Genomic DNA, 24,860 nt, shown 5'->3' with positions numbered 1-24,860 from the left:
ATGTTTTCTTAAGTGTGCAAAATGTAGAGTTTCCAAATGTTTAAATGACTTTAAATTCATGTTTGCACTGGAGAAGCCTTGATTCAAAACTTTCAATATGATTACTATTAATATTGATGTTGTAAGGCATTGAAGTTTTGTAACAATGAATTTTTTATTTTTTAATATTGTGAGGCTCTGAGAAGTTGAGTTCCGACTCTGACAATGTTTACCTCTGTTTCGGAAAATAGGGAAGTTGAGAAACTTTCTTAATAGTTTTTCAAAAATGTTTCAACTAAAATCTGAGTCAATAACATGTCTATTTTTTGCTAAACTCTCCTAAAACAGGTAAACATAGTCAAGGTCACAGCTCAACTAATCAGAGCTGCACTATAATTTAATGAGGAAATTACATAAAATACTGTTTTCCATCATAACTTTTTGAAACTAAGTTTTTTAGATATAAATTATAGCCTATGTTACTTCCTGATAATGTAGCTATCTGTGGTGAAAAAAAAATGTTAAAATCCATTGAATATAGAAATTACATAGAGAGGCCCCGCTATACTAAGAAATTGAAGCTGGAAGTTGCACTGCTCTATCCCAAGATCCTTAGCTTCTTGCTAAACATCTTGAGATACATTTTGATTCAAAACATTTCATTACTGAATCTCAATTGATAGTTAATTTAAACTTAGATATTGTTGCAAGTTTATGAAGCACGTTTTTGATATTGCATTAAAACATGAATTAAAATGCAGACCAATCCGCTACCTACTTTATTCGGTCCCTTCATGAAATTAGTGAAAACTATTTTTGCAAAGCAACCATGTTATCATAACTCCGCCCATCATTGCACCGCTGTATCCCATAATTCCGGCTTCAATTTCATCAACTTTTTACCATAGAAGGCGCCTCTCTATTTCAACTTCTTTACTCTGTGTTAAAAACCGTCCAGTAGTTTTGAAGCTTACCCCGGAAATACACACATACAGAAGTAGCCATTTGTGCAGGGGAAACCCGGCTAAAGTGGATACCCCGGGCAAAGCGAATTTCGCCTATAACTCTCAAATAATTAGTTGGTCGGCATCCGCGTTGTCATAGCAACGGTCGCCAGTTGCCGCTCCGTGTGCGGCAAACACGTCGGGACGAGTTCGCCTCACGCGATGCCAGTGAGTGAACAAAGTATGTTTTTGGGGAAAACAACATTAGTTTACAGAGGTTAGTGTTTCGTTTATAACTTTAACACTATTTGTGACATGTTCTTTGTTATGAGTACGATTTGATGCACGATTATGTAGCTTTCAACTCTCCGTAGACGACGAGTTTAGATGCTCTGGTTTTTTAGTTATTTGTAGTGACATCAAAAATGTACCTGAAGGGCAAAGCGGATTGGGCAAAGTGTGGGCATATTCACTTTGCCCGGTCATGACAAGTCACTTTTTTCGAACCTGGAAGTCCTTCAATATTAAGATCTCAAGAGAATACTACCATTGAAGACTGTCCTTATACTCCCATGGGATCTGAAACAACAGAATAAATCCAAGGTAATAGTGTTCCCGCCGCTTCACCCAAACCTGAATGTTCTATACGAACTACTACAGTTCTTAAGTTTTACTACCTATTCCTCAGCCTGTTAAACCAATAAGAACACGTAAACAAAAACTACAGAGATCTACACTCCAGACAAGTACTGCAGTAAAGGACAATCAGAGACAAAAATTTGAAAAATTAAAAAAGACTGTCATGAAGTAACTAGATGATGTTTCGCCTAAAGCTTCTCAGAAAGCTATTAAAAAGACCAAGCACCAAAACGACTAATCAAAAATCTCTGCTACAAAACATAGGACTGCATAAGAGAATGATAAGAAGAAAAAAGTAAAGAAATTTGATGATGTAAGGTGCATTTTCTGTGATGAAATTTTCATTGAAGATGATGAGCCAATGAAAAACAGGATACAATGTCGTATTCGTACTCAGTGGTGTCATAAAGAGTGTTCAGCATTCGAAAATGGTAATGATTTTGTTTGTGATAACTGCAATGATTAGTATTGTAGAAGAAAAATGTGTTTTTAATATGCTCCTAAATTTTGGTTTTTTACTTTTTTTGAAAAATTTCTTTGCTTGTTATAATAATAACTGCAATAATTAGCATTGAAGAAAAATGCTTTTTAATACGAGCCTTTAATTTTGGATGCTTATTTTATTCTTAAGTTCAGTTTCCTTGTTTGTAATAACAACAATAATTAGCACTGCAGCAAAAAAAAAATGCTTTTAAATATGTTCCTTTTATTTTCGACGTTTATTTTATTTTTAAGTTGAATTTCTTTGTTTGCAATAACTACAATAATTAGCATTGTAGCAAAAAAATGTTTTTTGGATATGTTCCTTTAATTTTCGATGGTTATTTTATTTTTAATGTTTAGTTTCATGACAGATAATGTTGCTGTTCGCTTTGCCCAAGTAACGAATCCACTTTACCCGGGGTGTTGGGCAAAGTGGATATTTATGCCATTTTTGAAAACTGGTCTTATATCTAATAGTGTAATTAATATTAAGGACAAATGTTATTGAATTACGCAAGTTCATTAAATGAAGACTGATTATAAACATTTGTTTCAATTTCTAAAGTTATAATTAAACGACAATAATCAAGAAAAGCTTAAGGTGTTCACGTTGCTCGGGTTTCCCCTATATAGATGAGGATTCCTAAGAAAGCAATAAATGTCATGCTTGCTCCATAGAAACTTTGATTCAAAATTTTCATTGTGATTACTTTTAATATTGCTGTTGTTAGGCATCGAATTTTTGCAACAATGGGTTTTATATTTAATCATTTAACGGGAAAATTACATGAAATTTACTGTTTTCCATCATAACTTTTTTAAACTAAGTTTTTTAGGAACAAATTAAAGCCTAAGTTGCTTCCTGATAATGTAGCTATCTACGGTGAAAAAATGGTTAAAATCCGTCCAGTAGTTTTGAAGCTTACCCCGGACACACCCACATACAGAAGTAGCCATTTATGTATATACAGTGGCTTCCAAAAGTGTTCGTACACCAACGACTTTCAATGAAATGGGCCCCGATCCATTGGTAGAATTAATTTTTCGGAATAGGTATTTAATTATAAGATCTATAATTAATTTTTAACAAAACTACATGAAAAATTTTAATGAAATATTAAAACTTAATTTTTTAAAAATCAAAAACCAAAAAGTGCCGGAAATTTTATCTCACAAAAGTCTTTGTACACTTTAAAAAAAATGTCTATATATTATTGAACAATCGAACTTTTTATTAAGTTATTATTTAGTAGAATATCATTCAACATCCACAACAGCTTTTGAATGTCTGAGAATAGATTTCAATGTTCTTTTGTGTGAGTGTGTAATTTCTGAGTAAGTGTTCAACCACACTTCGAGTTTTACTGTTTCCAGCTCACTTTTCGTTTCAAAGTCGTATTTTCGTAATTTAGTCTCCAGATACCTCTAAATATGTTACATTAGGTTCAAATCATGAGATTGAGGGGATATTTTCTAACTTTAGGACAGTTTTCAAGGCACTAGACGCAAACGTTGAAAACCGTGTGCTTCTTATCGTTAACTTGATTAAAAAACGAAGTTGTTTCAGATAACGAAATTTTTGGCTAAGAGTTTAAAATTGCTTTTTAAAATATTTAAATAAACAGCATAATTCATTATTTCATCAAAAAATTTCAAACTACAAAGTCCTGATGCTGATATGCACTCCCACACAAGAACACCTTCATCGTCTAGATTAACTGATCCAACTAATTTCTTAAGATAAAGTTCCTCATTTTTTCTTCTATTTACAATGGGGTCGTTTCTAAAATTTTAAAAGTTTTGTTTTTTTCTGAAAGAGCATGCTTAAAAACATATGATCTGACCATTTTTTAAATAAGTTACTTAAGTTTAATATTTTTAAAAAATTACTTAAATCGGAGCGCTTTTATTGTTTACACTTCTGTCGTGTGACATCACAAATGATGAAATGCCATTCAACATTGCCATTCACAGAACAAAATATTTAATTCGCATTTTTACTCACGTGTATTGGCAACGATATGGTTGATAGCAAGCGTAGAGCGCAATATTAATTCGCTGCTTGATTATCATAACGTGGAAACGTAGTAGAAAGATGCGCCAAATTGCATCATTTGTGACGTCATAAAGACCACGCCTTGTTTGGAAATTCAGACATTTTAAAAAATTAATTAAAAAAAAACTGTTGAGAAAATCAAGTATTTTCTGGGTTCATGTAATTTTTTTTTTTTTTTTTTGCTCATTCTTTCCATTTCAATGACTAAAAGTAGTACTTTTGACTGAAGGAAACCACCCCATTATACAAAAATTTGAGCAAAAATTTTGAATTTATTTTCATCTGTAATAACACATTGTTTTAAAACGTTTTGAGCTTATTTATCATTGATTTTGCAACGAAAAGGATAAGTTTTCTGCTTTTCGCACGAACAAGTAAATTTCTGCTTGAAGAGGTCCCATGTTAATCCAGCTAATCAGAGAACTTGGCGAACAATTTTAAGTGAAAATCAAATGTAAAATTTTTCATTAAATTTTGCAAAAACTTTTACAGCAATCAAATGTGTTTTTTTCATAAATTTTTCAACTGTAAATCTCCGATCACGCTTTGTTAACTTTGCCGGTTGACCTTTTCTTACCTTGTTTTCGGTCCTATTCTTTTCATTAAAGCATTTTATCAAGCACTTTAGTATAGAATGGAATAAATTAACTAATTTAGAGACATTTCAAACCAATTTACCGCTACTGTGATGAAAAAATTCAAATTTCGAGTGGTGTTTGTTGTTTTTACGAATACCAGCCATTTTAAAGTAATAAGCAAAATAATTAGGGAATAAATAAACAAAAAATTAAAGCCAAATGACTTTTAAGGGTCAACACAATGCAAAAATAATATTTAAAAAAAACGACATATGATAATTTAACCATGAATTTATTCGAAAATATTTGTGCATACGATGACTTTTGTGGCGTGTTATTTCCCTGTCTCTTCGTTTTTTGACCCATTTCAAAAAGAAGATCAGTCAATATTTTGGAAAAAACTACTAGGTTTTATTTAGAATGACATAGGAATGATGTGGGGGGAAAAAAAGAAAAAGGACTTCCTATTCGAATTCAGTTTCGCGTTATTTTAGTTTTATTAAAAATGTTCAAGGTGTACGAACATTTTTGGTAACCACTGTAGATTATTTTGAAAAAATTATTTTCCTTTGAAATTGTCATTTTAATACGAAACGAAGTTATTTATTTATTTATTTTTTTTATTCATTTTTTTTTTTTTTTTTTGTAAAGCAATCAATTATAACTTGTGCACAGTTGAATGGATACCTTCAATTTCTTGCGGTTGTTCTAATAGAACAAGTACAAATCTATAATGAAAGATGATGTAACTAAGCACATTAGGAGTTCAAACGGGGTTTCCACTTGACCCTATTAACAAAGGTCAGACAGCCAGTGCCTCGGATGTTGGCTGAACAAACGAGAATGCCAGCTGAGAGTCGTGGAAAAGAGGATCTGGGAAGTCATATTCCAAATATAAAAAGTATCAGAACTCACTATTTGCCGCATCAATTTAAGGTTACTGTTTTCATATTCGTTTTGCATTGCTCCTAATTCGGCAACCATTTCAGATACATAATTAGCACTTAAAAAAAAAAAAAAAAAAAAAAAAAAAAAAAAAAAAAAAAAAAAAAAAAACATGTTTGTAAGAGGGGAGGGGATAATCAATCAAAGGGCCAAGTTTTGGGTCGTGGAATATTAAAAAGTGGTGATATAAGTGGTGAAAATTCATTGAGTTCATGACTTTATTTTATTGAAATTGGTGAGAGATTTTTAAAAAACTATAAGAGTTGATGCAAGACCCCTGCTTTGCTTTGCAACAATATTAAGACGTTCAGTAGTGAGTGAGTTAAAAACCAATAAATGATTTTTTTTATATTTATTATTATTATTATTTTTTTTTTTTTCATTTTTTTAACACTAAAGTGGTATGCCTATTGTTCCTTATCGTTCCATGATTAGCAGACAGAAAATCGTCTGCTGGAAGAATTTTATTTTAAACTAAATAATTTTTTAGGGATCTTTACTTTAAAAAAGCTGGAAGTCTGGATCTCTGTCTCGATGTCTGTTACGCGATAGCGCATAGACCGTTCGGTCGATTTTCATGAAATTTGGCACACAATTATCTGGTAGCATAGGGGAGAGCACTAGGGTGGGCCTAAAAAATCGAATTTTTGCACAGCACTTAGAATTAATGCGGAAAATTTGAAGCTCCCTAACACTAATTACAGTGCAAAATTTCATGACTTTGAGTTAATGTCTTCTACTCTGGCAAGAGACTTGAATTTTGGAGCTTTTTTGAAGAACATTAAATTAAGAGGAAAATTGCGAAATATTTCAAATTCTGCTGATCTTTAAGCCTTAGTGCGGTAATTTTTTAACTTCCTAACACTAACTAAAGCGTAAAATTTCAAGCCTGCGAGTTAATTTTTTCTGCTCTGGCCAGAGGCCAGAATTTTGAGAATTTTACATAAAAGTCCTTAAATATGAGTGACACATTTACAAAGTACCTATACATGCCTAATACCCTGCAATACTTCAAATTTTCAATCACATCAGCAGCATAATACAACCCCTTGAACCAGGTTCTTCCTGTAAGGGGTTAGGGTGAAGGGGTCAAAGGCCTCCCTTGCTTTGAAAAACTAATTTTTTTTTAAGTAAGGGAGTTTAAAGTACACACCAACATGTGGTTTATGGGATAATGGGCGTGGTTTTGTAGTTTTTGATACAATTTCATTGAGTTCACGCTCTGTATCCTCCTCTACGCTGGAAAAAAACGAAATAACAGGCTTGTCATGAGCTTAAATAATCTTTATTTCGTTGTTTATACGGGATACGGGAAAAATGAAAGGAAGTCAAGTGGTTTAAATAGTTGGAAGAAGTTGTCTGTTGTATCTGATGCATACTTCAAAATATTTTCAATTCACTAGATCAAAAGCTGGAATCAATAGCCGATTGGAGCAAAAGCTTCGCAGACTCTTCCAGTGGGCTATTTTCCTTTTAAATCTTAACGAATTCTCATTATTCTCATTGCGGCATCTCTTACAGTTTGTTGATGATTCAACGTCAGTCAGACTCCAAATGTTACTAAAGTAAAATTTGAAAAAGGCTGTGCGACTCAGAAAAGCGTCCCATAGTTGGTTTAAAGCCATTAGATTGCAAGTTGACCCGACGATATTGAATAAACACCAACAATACTTTTTTATTAATATCACATTCCGTGAAATAAGGCTTATGCTCTCCTTATCTTGCTAACCGCGATCTGGGTGCACTAAATATGTCTCGTTGTTTGGAAATCAGCTAATAGGATAACGAGATTGTACACATTAATTATAAACCTACCAACTGAGTTTCAAATCTTCGTCAAGTTTATTAATGCATATACTCCATCCTGGTTTTGAATAAACCCAACCTTTCTGTTAGAGACGGAGCCACGAGCTAAGCATGCGTGAGAATTCTTTTTGCATCAAGATACTTGCCAAAAAAGTGTCGATGTTACTGATTCCGTCAATTGCTCGAAAAGGTACGTTTTGTAGTTTAATAACACATAGTTTACAATCTTTATAAGTAATTTTACAATCTATATATATAATTCTCTTACGTGCCGGCAAATGAAGGGGTGAATTTCTAAACCTCTGTTGGCAACACTTCGCCGATAAATCATGTAAACAAACTTCTACGTTGTTTTGAAATCTTGAATTACAGAATACTCAACGAACTTTTTTTTTTTTTTGAGATGAGTTTGAGTCGGGCTGTGGCCCATTTCAACCTTAATCAGCAAAGAAAAGCTCAAAGAAGGCAGGAAACCGTTCTTGAATCCAATTTAAGACGAGCCATTTCCAGAGTTGTATTCTCTGATTCGCTGCCGATAATTTTTAGCGGCTGGGGAATTTTCAGTCAGCAGTTCCTTCAACAGATCAGGTGCGTCACACAATGCCGGTAACCGCACCTTTCCGTCATGGCAACATTTAGTATATTTATTTGCAGTATTACGCTCTTTCTGCCAATAAAGAGCACCACAAAATTCGCATTCTTCACACATTGCTCCACAATCATGTTCATCGGCAATGTTGTTTTGAACGCGTAGGCGCTTTGAGCGTCGTCTATTCTCTGCTTCAGTACGACAGTTCAGTTCAAAATGAATAACCGAGAAAGAATTTACTTTATTCCTTTTATTCTCAGCTGAAAGGTTTCGCCAAATTTGTTTAGGGTTATAGTAGTTTTAGTATTGTGCAAGCAAAGTAGCCTTGGCGAGTTTTCGCGTTTTTAGTTAAACCATTTTTTGTTCGTGACGTGGCAAGGATTCAGAATAACAACAAGAAGGACAAACGTTTGAGAAAATATGTTTGGTGCTCTCTGAGCCTGTTTTTAGTCATGGCCAGCTCTATGTGGCATTATCAAGAACAAGATCTTTTGAAGCAGTGTCAGTTGTGGCTCCCAAACGGGACATTTTTAATTGTGTATATGAGGAAGTTTTCTCAGATTAGAATATATAAGAGTGTAAATATGTAAATATATAAGAGTGTAAATAATGTAAATACATCCCTCGGGGGAGCCTGTAACCCCTAGAGGGCGCGTCCCCAGGTGGCGGATAGGGGAATGCCTTCATTGGTTTTCCAATGGGTGGTAGAAGGGAAATAAAATACCTTCCGCGGACCAACAGGTAGAAGTGCAATCTCTCCAAAGCAATGACAGACACTTTTGTATCTATAATGGTAAAGTTGTGCACATTGCCAAGGCAGTCATCTTACATACAGCAAAGTTAAACTGTCGAAAATCTGGCTAAAGCAGACAAATTAACATTATGAACGTAATTTTCATATTGGTTAAATGGATGGTGACCTAAATGCAATTACCAACTTTAATTTTTACGGAAAATTTTAGCTAGGCTAATGTATTGGCATACAGCGAGCGAGCGAAGCGAGCATGGATCGCGAAGCGATCCACAGGGAACTGCGTAAGCAGTTCCGGGGGTTGGCGAGCGATAGCGAGCAGGGGGCGATAGCCCCCTAGTTTTTCCTTAATGAATATAAACCTATATCCTAAATGTAGTTCTCATTTTTTGCATATTTCCCAGAAAGTTATTGCAACCGTATAAAATCATGCATTTTTAATCGAACTTATTCTTATATGCAATTAGATGGTATAATTAAGGACCTTGTAAATTTGGAATCTCTACCCACTTCAACAACCACACGATAAAAAGGAAAAAAAAAAATGTTTTTTTTCCCCACTAAAATTTATACTTCTTGCTAGAGCAGAGGAAATTAACCCCGAGATAGGAAACTTTGCATAATAATTTGTGTTAAGAGTTTACAATATTAAAGACAGGCCCGTTATTTCAAACTTTTCCAGGGGGGAGGCTTGAAATCAATGAAATTTTATCGGAAAACCATGAAACCACGTTTACTTATATGTAAAAGCGTTAGCGAAAAAAAAAAAAAAGCGTGAAAGTGCGAAAAACGAAATTTTTGACAGCTTTTTTATAGCATGCAAGACTTTGAAATTTTCGGTTGGGGGGGGGGGGGGGTCTGACCCTCTGCCCCCTTTCTGACTACGGCCTTGGTAGTTTGTAGGTGGATGGTGTCAGAATAACGTAATATTATTGATTTAAAAAAAAAATAACGGGTCTTTGACTAATCACAAGTTTTATAACTTTAATTTTTAATTAAACTATTTCAATTTCAACAAAATTAAAGTCCCCCTCCCCAAAATAAAACAATTAAAATACACATTACAATTCGCGCAAAGTAATTCTCCTGCCAAAGAAAGAGGACTCAGGTTACAATTCGAACAAAACATAAGTCGCCCTTCCGGCCAAAAAAAAAAAAATAATAATAATAATGCAATTAAAATGCGAGTTATAATGGTGGAAAAAATAAAAATCCCCCTTTCCCCAGAAGAAAAAAAAAAAGACCCTGTAAAAATAAAGACGTATCTCTTTTTCTAAAACTCCTTTTCCCCAGTCCTAAGATAGCTTTTAAATGTTGTAAAACGTTCCTAAATAACGTTTGCAAACTCGTTTTTAAATTCTTGCTCTCAAAGTCTAGTGATGTTATGCTCCGTTATTAAATTCAATTTAGCTTAGGGTTTCTCGCTAGATTAAAAACACTCATAACTCCTCTGTTCTAACTCTTGAAGCTTGGAACAAAATTCATCTATCAAGAGCAGGAAAAAAAAAAAAACTCTTTCGAATGATTTTAAACAAAAAGGGTTGAAGGAATTTTTTCGTCTGTTTTCCGTAGGCAGTGTTTATAAAAAAAAATGACTCCAAAAATTAACTAAAAATAGCTCTAATGTGCTTCCCTGGGGTCCGAAGCAATTTTGTACGAAATTTAAGACTGTACTTTGGGAAGGGGGAGAGGGATCCCATGGACATCGCACAGACCCCCCTCCCCTCCTCATAAGCAAACACAAATTCTTTGAGAGAACTTTTTTAATATAGCGAAAAACGATCCAAGCTTGTCAATAAAGTGTCTTAAACTATTTTAAAATTACTAATTAAATAACTTAACTAAATAACAGAAACAAGAGACGATTTGGAATTAATGATCGGAATGAAACTTATATTTGGTATTCAGGGAAATCTAAGTACTTATAATTGATTTAAAGAACATTTCAACCCTATATTCCTTCCCATGGCAAAGCATTTTAAATTAACAAATCAAGTTTGAGTAATAACACACAAATAATTAAATGATAAAGAAATAATTAACCAATACATCAATAATTTTTATTTTCAGTAGGAATTATGTCTGTTTAAGACTAAGTCAAATAATCTGCTTGGCAGGAAAGCCGAGACCACCCACGGAATGTTCAAGGAACATTTAAATTCCTTCTTCCGCAGAATTTATGGCCCTTGTCGACAGATGCCGTCTTAGGAAAATATACAAGAACAGGAAAGTTTTTGTTTTTTACCGAAAACAAATCGCAAGACTTCTTAGCAGTGCTAAAAGAGTGTTAAAAAGGGAAGTAAAACAACCATCTGCACTGTATTTTACCTCACTAACAAAAAAAAAAAAAAAAAAAAAAAAAACACAGAGGAGCCTTACGAGAATACAATCGAAATCATTGCTTGGACGTATTTATTTTCTGTAGTATAAAAATAAAACCATAAATGAAACGGCCAGAGGGAGAATCATATAAGAAACCGCTTCCGCCTTCATCATGCAATCAGGGCCTGATTTACTACTAAGCCCATGAGGTGCGGCCTAGGAGCGCTATTGCTCTAGGGACACAGTCTTCAGGGTCCCATCTAACTGGTTAAACTACAAATAATGGTAGATACGGGGGACTCTGGAATAAAAAGTGAAAAGTTCTCTAGGGACTCTCTAATATTGTAGACAATAGAGAAAATTGTACCAAAAAATGGTTTATAATTTCAGAATTTTTTTTAACAATGTATGTATACCTAAGAACGTTTGGACAGTTGAAACATTCATTTTAACAACCGCCGCGTCGAGTTATTTATCATGAGTTCTCTCGTGACGTCTGTTTGAGCGTTTGTTTCTATATGTGTGTACCTCGCGTAGCTCAAAAAACACGGTACGCCACAGAAGGTTCATATTTTTTATGTAGACTCTGAGTGGAGGGGGGAGTCAAGGGAGTCAACCTCCCCATTCGGTTGCCTTCGAATGTTCCAAAGGGGTCTTTTACACGTTTTGTTTTTGGGGGGGGGGGAACTGCGTTAACTTCAATGCAGACTTAGGTGATGTAATATCTAACGACCACAGTTGGCTACAAATTTGGTAACAAAAATGATTTTTGTATCAGGTTTTAATTTGGTGCTATTGGCAATATTTAAAAAGATATCCATTGAATCACGCTAAAATTAAAACTGTCGATATTTGGAAAATGAATCTGTGTAAATCCTTTTTCGGGCTATTAACCACGGGAATATGCCATTGTTTCAATTAGTACCTACCTAACATACTCAACTTCAAACGATATCCAGGTATACTCTTCAATGATCGTCACCCTTCCTCCAAGGAAGGGTGACGATCACCCTTCCTTGGAGGAACTTCAATTTGGAAAAATTTGCATCTAATTTTCCAAATTGAAGTTCTAAAATGCAAGTTTGATGACGTTAAGGAAAGGAACGGGGTTCGAATCTCCCTCCTGGAAACTTTTCGGAATAGAAGTTTCAAAAGGCCAATTTCTGACGATCTTTAGTGATGTTAGGAGGAGGAGTTTTGATGCTATATCTCGGGCATTTTGCAAAATTTAAGTCTTTAAGACATGATTGTAGACGTCTCAGGTAGTGCTAGGGCAAGAAATTGGGGCAGTGACTTTTCTCCGGTACTTTTTCGAATCTGAAGTTACAAAAAAGCGCGATTTTAGACGACCTTCGACCATGATAGGGGGAAGATGATTCAAAACATTCTCTCGGAATTACTACAAAATTGAAGATCAAAAATGCAATTTTAGAATACCTCTTTCAACAGAAAAGGAAAGGAATAGGTTCGGGGACACCCACAGATAAAAATATGTATTTTAGTTACGTTGGATAAGAATTATGTGCATCATCCCCCCCAAGCACGTGAAAATACGATACATAGTAAGAGGTAATCTGAAAAATCAACCGCTCCCTCCTTGAACAATTTCTGGATTCGCGCTTGACACTTCGAGAACAAAAAATCAGAACATTGTCAGTAATTAAGGAAAACGTTTCACATAATTGACGTTTCTACCACATTTTTTGATGACTCAGCCACTAATTAAGTGTGTCAAGTGCCATATTTTACTTTACATAAATTTTGAGGATAAAACAACGCAGAAACAACTTCGCAGCCAACGATTCAAATCAAATGAAACATGGAAATATTTTTTTTAAAGTAATAATAATGAAATATTTACAATGATTTTGATCCGTATCGTAGACAGCTCCGACATTAAAAAATGTATTAAGCTTCATATGTAACAAAATTTTGAATATCACTCAGCTGATTTTAGCTTCAATAAGAGAAAAACAATTATTATTATTTTTTTAATTCTCAAAGTCACTCACTTGCTTCAAATGACGCGCTTTCATAGCCCCTCACTTTGTCCATCAACTCCAAGGGTGGCGCTGATGGCTCTGGTTCGTCATCCACGGCATCGGGTGGCGGAGTCACTGGAATAAATAAATAAATAAAATAATTATAAAGATAGCAACAAAATAATTCAAAAATTTAAAGTGCTGTTATTGGTCAGCAATAGCAATGTTTTGAATTCGATGAAACGGGGAGCAGCGCCCCCCCCCCTAGAATGCCAAGTTAAATGTTTTTCAAAAATATTCTTTATTATTGAATAGAAGAAAATATTGTGGGTTGGGAAAACAAAGTGATTTAATAAATTTAAAAAATAATGTTCGGCGAAAATCTTAATTTCTTTTGAAAAGAAATCTTGAAAATAAAAAATTTCAACTGTCACGGCTTATTTGCATCTAATTCCCAACCTCCCCCCCCCCATCCTATTTCTCCACTTTTTGATTTTTGTTTCTAGTTCGTTTTTTTTAAATGAAACGCTTCTGAACACCCCCCCCCCCGGCCCCTCGTCAAAATTATAACGTATCGTCTCAAGTCTTGTTTGCAGGGCTTCAATTTCACAAATTTCTGGGAAAGAACCCTTAAGCACTTAACTACATTGAAAATCCTTTAAAAATGCGTTTTTGGAGCTTCAATTTGAAAAAAAATGCTGGGCCCCTAACGTTACCAAATATTGTTTTTCAATCGCTTTTTTTAGGACTTCAATTTCAACAAATATTCGGATAAAGGCCTCTGACTGCTTTCCTCTAATATCATCAAAGATAGTCAAAAATTGTTTTTGAAGCTACACTTACGAAAAATTTAAGTGGGATAGCCTTTGAACCTCTCTTTCTAATATCATAGAATGTTGCTAAGTTTTAAGGACTTCCCTTTCAAAAAAAAAAAAAAAAAAAAAAAAAATCTGAGGGAAAGCTCCAGAACTCTCCTTCTCGTAACATCTTCAAAGTTGGTCTACAGTTGAGTTTCTATTGCTTCAATTTCGAAAAATTGATGGGGGGAGGAGAAATCGTCTAGAGAGAAGAATTCAGTCTATTTTTCTAAAAATCGATCGAGGTTGTTTGAGCTCTATCCCTTAGGTTCAAGTCAAAAAAATATGACCTATAATCACGTTTTTAAGACTTCAGTTTCAAAAAATTTCCGCTTAGCCCCTTGCACTTTTCTTCTCCATAAAATCTCCAAAACCGTCTAAAATTGCATTTTTCAAACTACAGTCTAAAATTTTTCCCCCGGAGGAGAAACCTACAGATGATTTTTTAAATTTTTTTTTATTATTTCAAGAATACCTCGCCTCTAACTTGTTTCTAGTTGCGTCACTACTCCGAAGTCCCCATCCCCCCAAAAGCATTATGGAGCACCTCAAATTTCGCTTCCAGATCAATATTTTAATTGTTATCGTTTCATTATTGCTAATAATAATAATTAATAATAATAACAAATGAGTTCTTTTTTTTTTCGCGAGATAAGTTCAGCAGCCAACGAAGTCAACACCCTTTCAGGTTCCAATCAATCGATTCAAATTTTTTATTAAACACCGCAAAAGATGCAAACATTGTATGACTCGTCATGCAGTGCGATTAATTAAAGAGCAAACATTTTGAAACAAAATAATAAACAAGAACGCATCCTAGGACACTCATCTTTCATTCCCACGACTCTCTCCCAGTCCCTCATACACGAGCTGAAGATAATAATAGCTCAATTCAAAACGTAAGGTAAAAGACCGCACAGACATTTACACGACTAAGCGCAGTGCCTGGCACAAAGCAAGAGAAAAAATGAGAGAAAAAAAGAGAAAACAGCATCCACACATTTTGAGCAACATCCAAGATTCCATATCGCGAATCCGGAAATGAATATGACGTGAATTAGGGTTTAAAGAGCAAAAGAAGCGGCGACACGTGTTCTTTTCGTGGGTCGCCAAACAAACTTTGAGAGGGCATTTCACACAGCGAGTCTCAATCCGTGGTCCGCGAGCAATTTTCATGTGGTCCCAGGGTCTGATTATAGCACAGGACAACTAGGCCTGGGCCTGGGGCACCATCTTCCTAAATCAAATTTCCTAAAGAATTATGCATAATAATTAAAAATAATAATAATAACTTATTAATCGCAAAAAACTTCCTTAAAGGAAAATTTTTATTCATTCTGTTATTAGTGAATTTACCGTGTCACAACTATGAGGGGCCCTGAAGGGATTCATAAATGCACATGGTTAATGATTTACATAATTCTGGGATAGACAAAGAGGCCCCAAAAATGAATTCGAAAACCTGTAACCACCGTATCTTGCTATAGAGTCTTCAGGGGGGCTCCAAATTATTGTGAGCCTAGGGTCGCATTTTTAGTTAATCGGGCCTTGTAAAGGTCCGCGAACAGCTAGTGAAAATTAATCTTTATTATTTTTACTTTCTTCTATGTCTAACATGTAGAAAAAAGTGTAGGATTCGCAAAAAATTTCGAATTTCGACGGATTTGCACATCTAGAGGAGTTTTAGACCTATTTGACCATATTTGGAAAATATCTGTCCATCAGAGTGTGTATGACCAGTTTATTTATTTATTTATTTATTTATTTTATTTGCGGCCGCTCTTGTTGCTTTGTTGTAATTAAATCAGTTAAAGAAAACTTTTGGATTCGTCGCATTTCACGTAATGTAATTGTTGTGAAAATGTTATTTCTATCGTAAGTCTTCCGCTTAGGATTCGGAGGGGTAGCAAATGATCCTCAGTAGTGGAAAGGATGAGCTACTTCAAAGGGAACAACTTACCCACGGAACTTTTAGCCCCACTCTCTCCTAATGCACTAGATAGATCGTGCAGGATGAAGATAATTTATTTCAAGCTAATTAATAAAATTTTACTCAGCAATTCTTACTCTTAACCTGCATAGAAGCAGAACTAAAAAGGGGGGGGGGGGGCTGAAAGGCTACGGCCAGCGGGGTTAATAATTAATTTTTTGAGTGAAGTCATTTTTTTAAATAAACTCTCCTCCAAACTTATGCGTTAACGTTAAGGGAATCACAATATCTTGGGAGGGAAAAAAGGCCATAGGATTACTTTGCCACCTGTGAAGTACTCCCCACATACGAAAACTTTGCTGTCGAAATTTTGTACATTTTATCTTACAACTTATCGAAGTTACTAACCGCTCACTTTGATGCAAACGAAATTACGCAAACATTCCAAAATATAATATTTCAAACCACTTAAATAGAGCAGTGCAGCACTGCAATTACTATGTAAATACCGTCGCACACTCCGCTCATTCTATGGATTTTAATGTGTCTCCGTCCACCTGAACTACTTTTAAGAATGGGATCTGAGAAATTTCCACTTAACATTTCCGCCAAACCAAAACTTTAGTCCCAGACGAATTCTCGAATGCTTTTTCCAACTTGGAATGTGGAGGAGGGAAAAGGAAGAGAAGAACAAAGGGGCAATTGAAGTCGTTGAATGTTTGGCACAGGAGGATATAGGTGGGACAGCTGTCCCGTGCGCTACGAAAAATGGGGCACAACTGAGAGCTATAGACCTTACGCAGTACACTACACAAAACATGTTTGCGTTCTATCTTGATTATAATTAGTTTCTTGAAATTGTTTTAGAATCTTAGTTAATTTTACACTGCACAATTGCACCGTTAGTGTACCTGCAGAAAAATAGACGCAATGGGGTCGTTTCCAAAATTTTAGAAGCATTTTTTTCTGGAAGAACATACTTAAAAACATACGATCTAACTATTTTTTAAATAATTTGTTTCATTTTAATATTTTTTAAAAATTACTTAAATCGGTGCGCTTTCATTGTTTACGTTTCTTGCCGATGATATCACAAATGATGAAATGCCATTCTGTGTTGCCATTCACAGAGCAAAATATTTAATTCGCATCTTTACTCGCGTGTATTGGCAACGACATGGTTGATAGCAAGCATAGAGTGCAATTTTAATTCGCGTCTTGATTATCAAAACGTGGAAACGCGGTACAAGATGCACCAAAGAGTATCATTTATGACGTCATCAAGACCACGCCTTGTTTGAAAATCGGACAGTTTAAAAAATTAAATAAAAAATAACTGTTGGAAAAATGAAAGAATTTTCTGGGTCAATGTTTTTTTTTTTTTTTTGCTTATTCTATCAATTTCTGTGACTAAAAGTACTACTTTTAACTGAAGGAAACAACCCCATTGCATTCACTTCATTCATGAAAAGCAGAATTGTAAGACACATTCATTACTGAAGATATTTAAAATAGCAAAAATTCAATTTAATTACTACAAGATAATACTAAAACCGCTTTTCTTGGTCTAACTGATGTGTCAAACATTTGGAGTTTAATTCACGAACTTCGGAAAAAATGAAAGCATATCCATTTGTACCACTAATTAGGTTTGCAAGGTCTCTTAAATGTTCAAGTGGGACAACAGAATCCCCCCCCCCTCCGTCGCGGTACTCAAAAATGGTACGCACTCTTAACTGGTTTTTAAATTGTTTTAGAGAGTAGTTCATTCTCAGTTCTATGAATAAATGAGAAACGAACTATATTTACATGTACTTTTCACTGACTAGGCCCTTTTTTTTTTCGCTAAAGTCTTTTTGGGTTTTAAACTTGCTGTCAAAATTTTCACAAGCTAATTAGATACTAATTTTACGTGTCAATATTACTAATGACAAAGTAATTATCCTCAATAATTGTCGGTGTCAAATTTGAAATATGTTTACAGTATATGACGTTAAAACACTCATTTTGTTCGTCACTCATAAAATACACGTTAAATTTTAAATGTCTTTTTAGTATTCATTTCTTAGTTTTCATTGAATACGAGATTAAGACCGATCATAAAGAAGTTTATTTAGCAATTTTAGTTGTTTCCTATTATAGAGTTGATTTTGTTTGGTTAGATATTACTTTTAATTTTTTTAAAAATTTGATACGAACATTTAAATAAATAATAACAGGTCCCACATATTAAATGTTTGACCTGTATATAAATCACTTATAAGGGAACTTTTCCCCAAAGATCCAGTCTCCTGCAGACCGAGATCAAGTCAACTTGTTCTTAAATTTGTAAAATATATTTCATTATGGTGGATTCCAGCGGTAACGGAAGGACGGTTTTACAAAAAAAAAATCGATGCATTTCTGTCTGTAAGCATATCAAAATATATATTTTTTTCAAAAACTGATGCATAGACTTTTATACACATCATAGTAAGTTGCTAAAAAAGTCGAAGCCAAGAATTTTTTCTGAGTAACTTTTTATTTAAATCAAATTTAAAAAACAGTAATGGAAGGATATTTTTGAGACATGATTTTCACGTTATCATGTTCTCCCCAAAAGTTCATTCAGCTAAACTATAAAAGGGAAAATTCTATAAAATTTAGAGCACATACGGGAGTGTTCAATCATTACAATTTCACCTTTAGTTTTAAAAAATAATTATTTTAAGCATATGAATTATGTATTTGTTAAGGGTAACGGAAGGACAAGAAGTCCAAAACAATTAAACTTGGTAAATTTCAACCTACAAACATTTATTCAGCTAATGCAGCAGTCTGGAACAATGATATCGAATGCCTGAGCCAAATGTTACAATTCTATCTTTAAATACTCAATAATTTTATCATAATCCATAGAACATTTATCTTCTTTCTCAGCTAACACGAAGACCATTCCCACATTATTACGCATAGTCAAACAAGATGCTTCTATATATTCATCTTCTATATGAAGTACCTGTGCAACATTTCTTTTGTTATTTTCTTTTCCTTCCATCCAACTAGCAAAACTTGTGCAAACGTTAATGAATCCTTTGGCATATACTTATGGTTTGGTATTTTTGATTCAGCTTTATCTTCATTTTCAACATTATTTATTGACTTTCAAAGTCAGTCTGTTGACTTTAAAGAGATATTTTCCTTCAATTTGTTGAAGAACTTACTATATTCAATAACATAATTTGTTACAGGATTATAGCGCATATTTTGTGTGTCAGGATGAGAATCGATGTCATCAAATTATTTGGGAAAAACAAGTTAAGATACAAGAAACTCATTTATTTCTGAAGAGAATGGTATATGGCAAGTGACAGAATATTATTTTTTAAAATTCAAGTGTTATGTCCCCTTTTTCCTGGAATTCACCTTATAATAAACTCAAAATATGTAACGTAATATCGTTTAGTTCAGTTCTTCAAACAAAAGTTAAAAGCTCCAACAAGAAGACACAGTCTCTAGTCTTCCCTAAGGCATTTGAAAACTCGAACTCAAAATATCACAAAATTTCGTTTAAAACATTTGCAAATTAAGGTGTTAAAATGGTGCAGTAAAAATAAATATTAGTTTTTCCTAACACAAATTTATAAAATTGCACATTTTTAACAAAGCTTAAATTTTATCAAAATTAAAATATATATATAATTCTTACACCCCAGATGCAAATAAATAAATAAATAAATAAATAAAAATAAGTAAAAATAACAAAAAAAATTAATTAATAGGGAAGTTGCTATTAAATGTTCATATTTTGACTATTAGAAATTGCAATTGACCCTCAAAACTAAAAAATTCATCATCGCCGAATTTTAAAACACCGTGATTGATTTTTAATGAATTTTTAAAAATCCAGGAGCAAAAGTGCGCTCTTCTGAAACGTCACGAGCTTACGTCACAGGGCACTAATGGGCAGCCTTCCGCCGAAGATCCCTTGTTTTCGCTAGGGACATTTCGAGAGCGCTGATATTTTTGTTTTTTAGAAATTCAATAATCCTTTTGAACACACTATGGATGCCGGATTCGTTAAAGCACAATCTAAATAATCTTCCTCAAGTAACATCAATGATGATATTCGAATATTTCCTAGAGGAATAGAGGTTTAATGTTCCAGAAACGCGAGGAGTTAAATGCGAGGAGATAAGCCTTTTACGTTTCGTCTTCGAAGCCAACTTCGAAGCACGTCCTTCGGCTTCTCCCGTATCGGACGAGCGCATGACGTCACTTCCTAAGCCATTTGACGTCACAAGCGCTTGAACTTTAAAAATTAATTAAAAAAAAAACTACTTATCGTATCGCAAATTTTTTTTCACCTATGATGTTCATACATGTTACTCTATCATATAAAAATAAAATTGAAAAATCGAAAACTTCCCTATTAAAAAATATAATAATAAAATAAATAACAATAATAATAACTTGTCTTTTCACTTCGTATGAAAACGGAAAATAAAATACGTCTTTTGAAGGAATTAATTATACAATTGCATTTTATACCAGTCACGATGACGATGATCAATATTAACAAAATTACCAAGTCTTTAATTCAAAAGGCCACCTTTATTTCAACTACCACCTTTATTTCAAAAAGTGTCATTGTTTTTCTCAAAAAGATGGCTTTAAACCAAATAACATTAAATTTTCATCAATTTTACAATAATAAACCACTTATTTCAGTGAATGGCGCCCCCCCCCCCCAACATCACAGTTTATACTTGCACGTGAAAAATAACACTATATACAGTGGCTCCCAAAAGTGTTCGTACACCTTGAAATTTTGTAGTAAAACCAAAATAAACGCAACTGAATTCGAATATGAAGTCCTATTTTTATTTCACACAATTCCTTTGCCATTCTGAATAAAATCCAGTAGTTTTTTTTTTTTTTTTTTCAAAATATTGAAAGATTTTATTTCAGAGAAAAAATACGCCACAAAAGTCATCGTACATTGAAATATTTTCGAATAAATTCATGACTAAAATTATCATACGTGTTTTTTTTTTAATTATTTTTGCACTGTAATGACACTGTAAAGTCATTTGCTTTTACTTTTTTGTTTATTTATTCCCTAATATTATGCTTAATATTTTAAATGGCAGGTATGCGTAGAAAACAACAAACAAGGTTCGAAATTTGATTTTTTCTCCTCACGGTAGACATTAACTGGTTTAAAATATCTCTAAATTAGTTAATGTATACCATTCTATAGTGAAGTGCTTGATAAAATGATTTAAAGACAAGAATCGGATCGAAAACAAGGTAAGAAAAGGTCAACTGGCAAAGTTAACAAAGCGTGATCGGAGGTTTACAGTTAAAAAAATTATGAAAAATACACATTTGAGTGCTGAAAAAAGTTTCTGCAGAATTAAATGAAACATTTTATGTTTAATTTTCACCTAAAATTGTTCGCCAAGTTCTCTGATTAGCTGGATTAAAGGGGACCTCTTCCCGCAGAAATTTTCTTGTTCGTGCAAAAAACAGTAAGCTTACGCTTTCCGTCGTAAAATCAATGATAAATAAGCTCAAAACGCTCTGGAAAAATGTCTTATTTATAGATGAAAATAAATTCAATATTTTGGGTTAAATTGTTGAATATCTGTTTATAGAAGAAAAATTGGGGAATTTAATCTTAAGAACTTATTTGGATCAGTTAATCAGGACGGTGAAGGTGTTCTTGTGTGAGGGTGCATAACTGCATCAAGACTTGGAAATTTAGAATTTTTTGAAGAAATAATGAATCATGTTGTTCATTTAAATATTTTAAAAAACAATTTTAAACTATTAGCCCAAAATTTGGTAATCGGAAACAACTTTGTTTTTTATCAAAATAACGATAAGAAGTACACGTTTGCGTTTGGTGCCTCAAAAATTGTCCTTAAACTTAGAAATATCTCCTCGATCGCTAGATTTAAACTTAATGGAACACATTTGGAGATATCTGGCGGCTAGATTATGAAAATATACCATTGAAACGAAAACTGAACTAGAAACGGTAAGACTCGATGAGCGGCTGAACACTTACTCAGAAATTGCATAAAAAAAGAAAAAAAAAAACAATGAAATCTATTCCCAGACCTTTAAAAGCTGTTGTTGATACTGCATGATATTCTACTAAATAATAATTTTGTAAAAATTTAGATTATTTACTAATTTTTTGACATTTTTTCAAAATGTACGAAGACTTTTGTGAGATAAAATTTCCGGCACTTATTGGTTTTTGATTTTTAAAAAATTAAGTTTTAATGTTTTGTTAAAAATTTTCGTGTAGTTTTGTTAAAAATATATCATAGATCTTATAATTAAATACCTATTCCGAAATATTAATTCTAACCAATGCATGGGGCCTATTTCATTGAAAGTCATAGGTGTACGAACACTTTTGGGAGCCACTGTATATAGTTTTTGATAATTATACAAATTTTCGCAGAAAATTTCTTTAGTAGATTATTTTTATTTATTTGGTTCAATATTTCTCAAGTATTCAGTAATATTATAAATTCTTTAAAAAATCTATTTCCATCCGAACATCCTTTACTTTGAAAGCTCTATTTTTGGTTTCATGTTTGGTATAAATTATAGCGTCCTTCAAGAATAAAATCCTTGGGTGCACGAAAGGGTATCTTTGTATACTTATTCTTTTTGGAATGATGCCTTATTTCTTTTTTTTCCCGCAGTCATGAAATTAGGAATATATGTTTATGCATTTTTTTTTTCTTTTTCTTTTTTCTGCTTCCCGTCGATGAATCTTTCCAACTTTTGGCAAGAGGTCTTCCAAATTTTCTTTCTCTAGAGTCTCCTTGTTTAAAGTCACGATACTTTCACATGTTTAAGTCTTTAAATGGCCTCACAGAACACCAAGTCTATCCTTTGGGGAAAAAATACTGTTTAACAACTATTCTTGAGGACTGTGATAAATGTAAAACTTAATTTCCACTCAAAAACCGTTTAGAAACATAGCATTAGATGTAGTTCACACAAGATAAGTCAGTTTCTCAAATAAACAGCGGGATATTTAAGCGACAAATGCAACGAAAAATCGGGCAAAAGTATAAAACAAGATATATAAGGTATACACTTATGTTCTGCTTGAAAAATATTTCCGTTAGAAAGCCTGAACTGGCAAAAGGGATCAATAGGAGTTCTCGTGGTATGCGTTATTGTCACTATTCGAAATAACACCCAAAGCTAACTTTATTACCAATATCTATCGCTTGAAGTAATTTCTTAGAAATAAAAAAAAAAAGAAGAAAAAAAACAATAACTAATAATTTTTAATATTATTTTTTCAGTTTTAGCAATGGAAAGAAAGAAACGAAATCGAGATGTTTAGCATTTTACCTTAAAGAAAGAGCCGCAAACGATTATGTTTTAGATATTTGATTCCTTCCCTACCCTATTTCTTTCTTTCTTTTTTCTTTTTTTGCCATGCATGTGACTAAAAGTATTTTTAATAAAAAACAATTTAAAAAATTGCCTTTGTATTGTATAAGAAATGCTGTTACTTTATTCGCAACTACGAGCTCGGATACACTAACCTTGCGGTGATTAACAATACTACCGAAAAAAAAGGGTAAAACATTCCGTTCCACGTGTTTTCTTTGGGGTAAATTACAGGCTTCAGACAGTTTGTGATGTAATGTAATTTCACAGGGAATAGAAAAGAAAGTTTCCCACAAACACGATGAAAAATTACTGTGAGTCACTAAGCTTCAAAGCAAGTTATAAGTTGCGGCATTTGTTCTTCCGCCATTAGACAGTGGCTGTAGCGCCCCCTTTTGTTAATTGGAGTTGCGAATTCTCGTTGTTATTATTTTATTGTAATTCTGTTTTTCAATTTGACTTCCTAAAATTATACGTTTAAATGCTGGACAAAATACTTAATTTAAAGTGCTTCCCAGTAGAAAACTCATTAATGGTTGAAAATGAAATTTAATGCAAAATAACCTAAAAAAAATTTAAAAAACTGAAATTAATATATATATATATTCTATATCATTATTTATTTATTTCGCATAAGAAATGCATATTTGTTGTTTGAAATCAGTTTTAAATGTTAAAAAGCTACATATGACACAATTTGAAACCTCAGTTAATCAAGAAAATATTTATTTTATGCTAGAAAATCGATGTTGGTAACACTGGAAAGTACGTTCGTTTAGTTCTCGACGGAACTTTTTGTGAATAAAATAATCCTGAAACAATTGAACGTCTAAAATAATAGTAATAATTGACAAAAAGAAATATAATTTCAAAAAAAAAAAAACCGCATTCTGCCCCTGGCATTCATTTGAATTTTGACGTCTTGAATTCAAATTATGTTTTTCGCAATCACAAATTGGGATAAGACCCTACTCGTTGGGTTTCTTGTTTCTACAAATGGATGGAATGGAAATGGAGTAGAAATTTGTACCCGTCATATTATGAATGATTATTTTCTAGAAGGGACATATCCATAAAAATAGAAATGGTAATTTGGTTGCAGTAATAAGGATATGGATATTATGGAAAATTTGCACCCTACACTTATCATAAAGATTATATTTACAAGCATATACCGTTGTGCTATTTTCCTTTCTTATCAATCTTAAACGATGGAAATTAGAAATCTGGAAATTTTGAGAATTGAAGTTTTGCTTAATAAGTTCATCCATATAAGTGTTTTTCTAGAAAAAACGTGACTTTACGAAAATGGGGGGGGAGCGTTTTTTAATGTAAAATTTGCTTAAGTTAAGTCTTGAATGACGATTTGTAACTATGCCCTGACAAAAGTTAGTCTCTCTAAATAAATATTAAAATCAACGAGCTACAGTTGGATCCCGACTTAGGCAAGAAATGCGTTCCAAGACTTGTTCGCGTAAGTCGAAATTTCGCGTTGTAAACAAGTGTTGTGTATATGATATTTTCATTAACTTACCCATTAACTTCGACATTTTTAAACACCTTTTAAAGTGTTTTAGACCATTTTT

At 33.2% G+C, this 24,860-nt stretch overlaps 1 protein-coding gene across 1 annotated transcript in view; it reads right to left on the bottom strand.

Moving 5' to 3' along the window:
- Nucleotides 1–24,860, bottom strand: part of LOC129217177 (protein SSUH2 homolog) — a 70,333-nt gene that overhangs the window by 24,187 nt on the left and 21,286 nt on the right. The window contains exon 3 of the mRNA XM_054851440.1: nt 13,105–13,209. Within this exon, the coding sequence (XP_054707415.1) occupies nt 13,105–13,209 (105 nt within the window). The remainder of the gene's footprint in view (nt 1–13,104; nt 13,210–24,860) is intronic.

This window comes from Uloborus diversus, chromosome 2 (assembly GCF_026930045.1).
Source record: "Uloborus diversus isolate 005 chromosome 2, Udiv.v.3.1, whole genome shotgun sequence".
NCBI lineage: Eukaryota > Metazoa > Arthropoda > Arachnida > Araneae > Uloboridae > Uloborus > Uloborus diversus.
The sequence above is the reverse complement of the archived record's forward strand: the minus strand, read 5'-3'. Positions and strand labels throughout refer to the sequence as shown.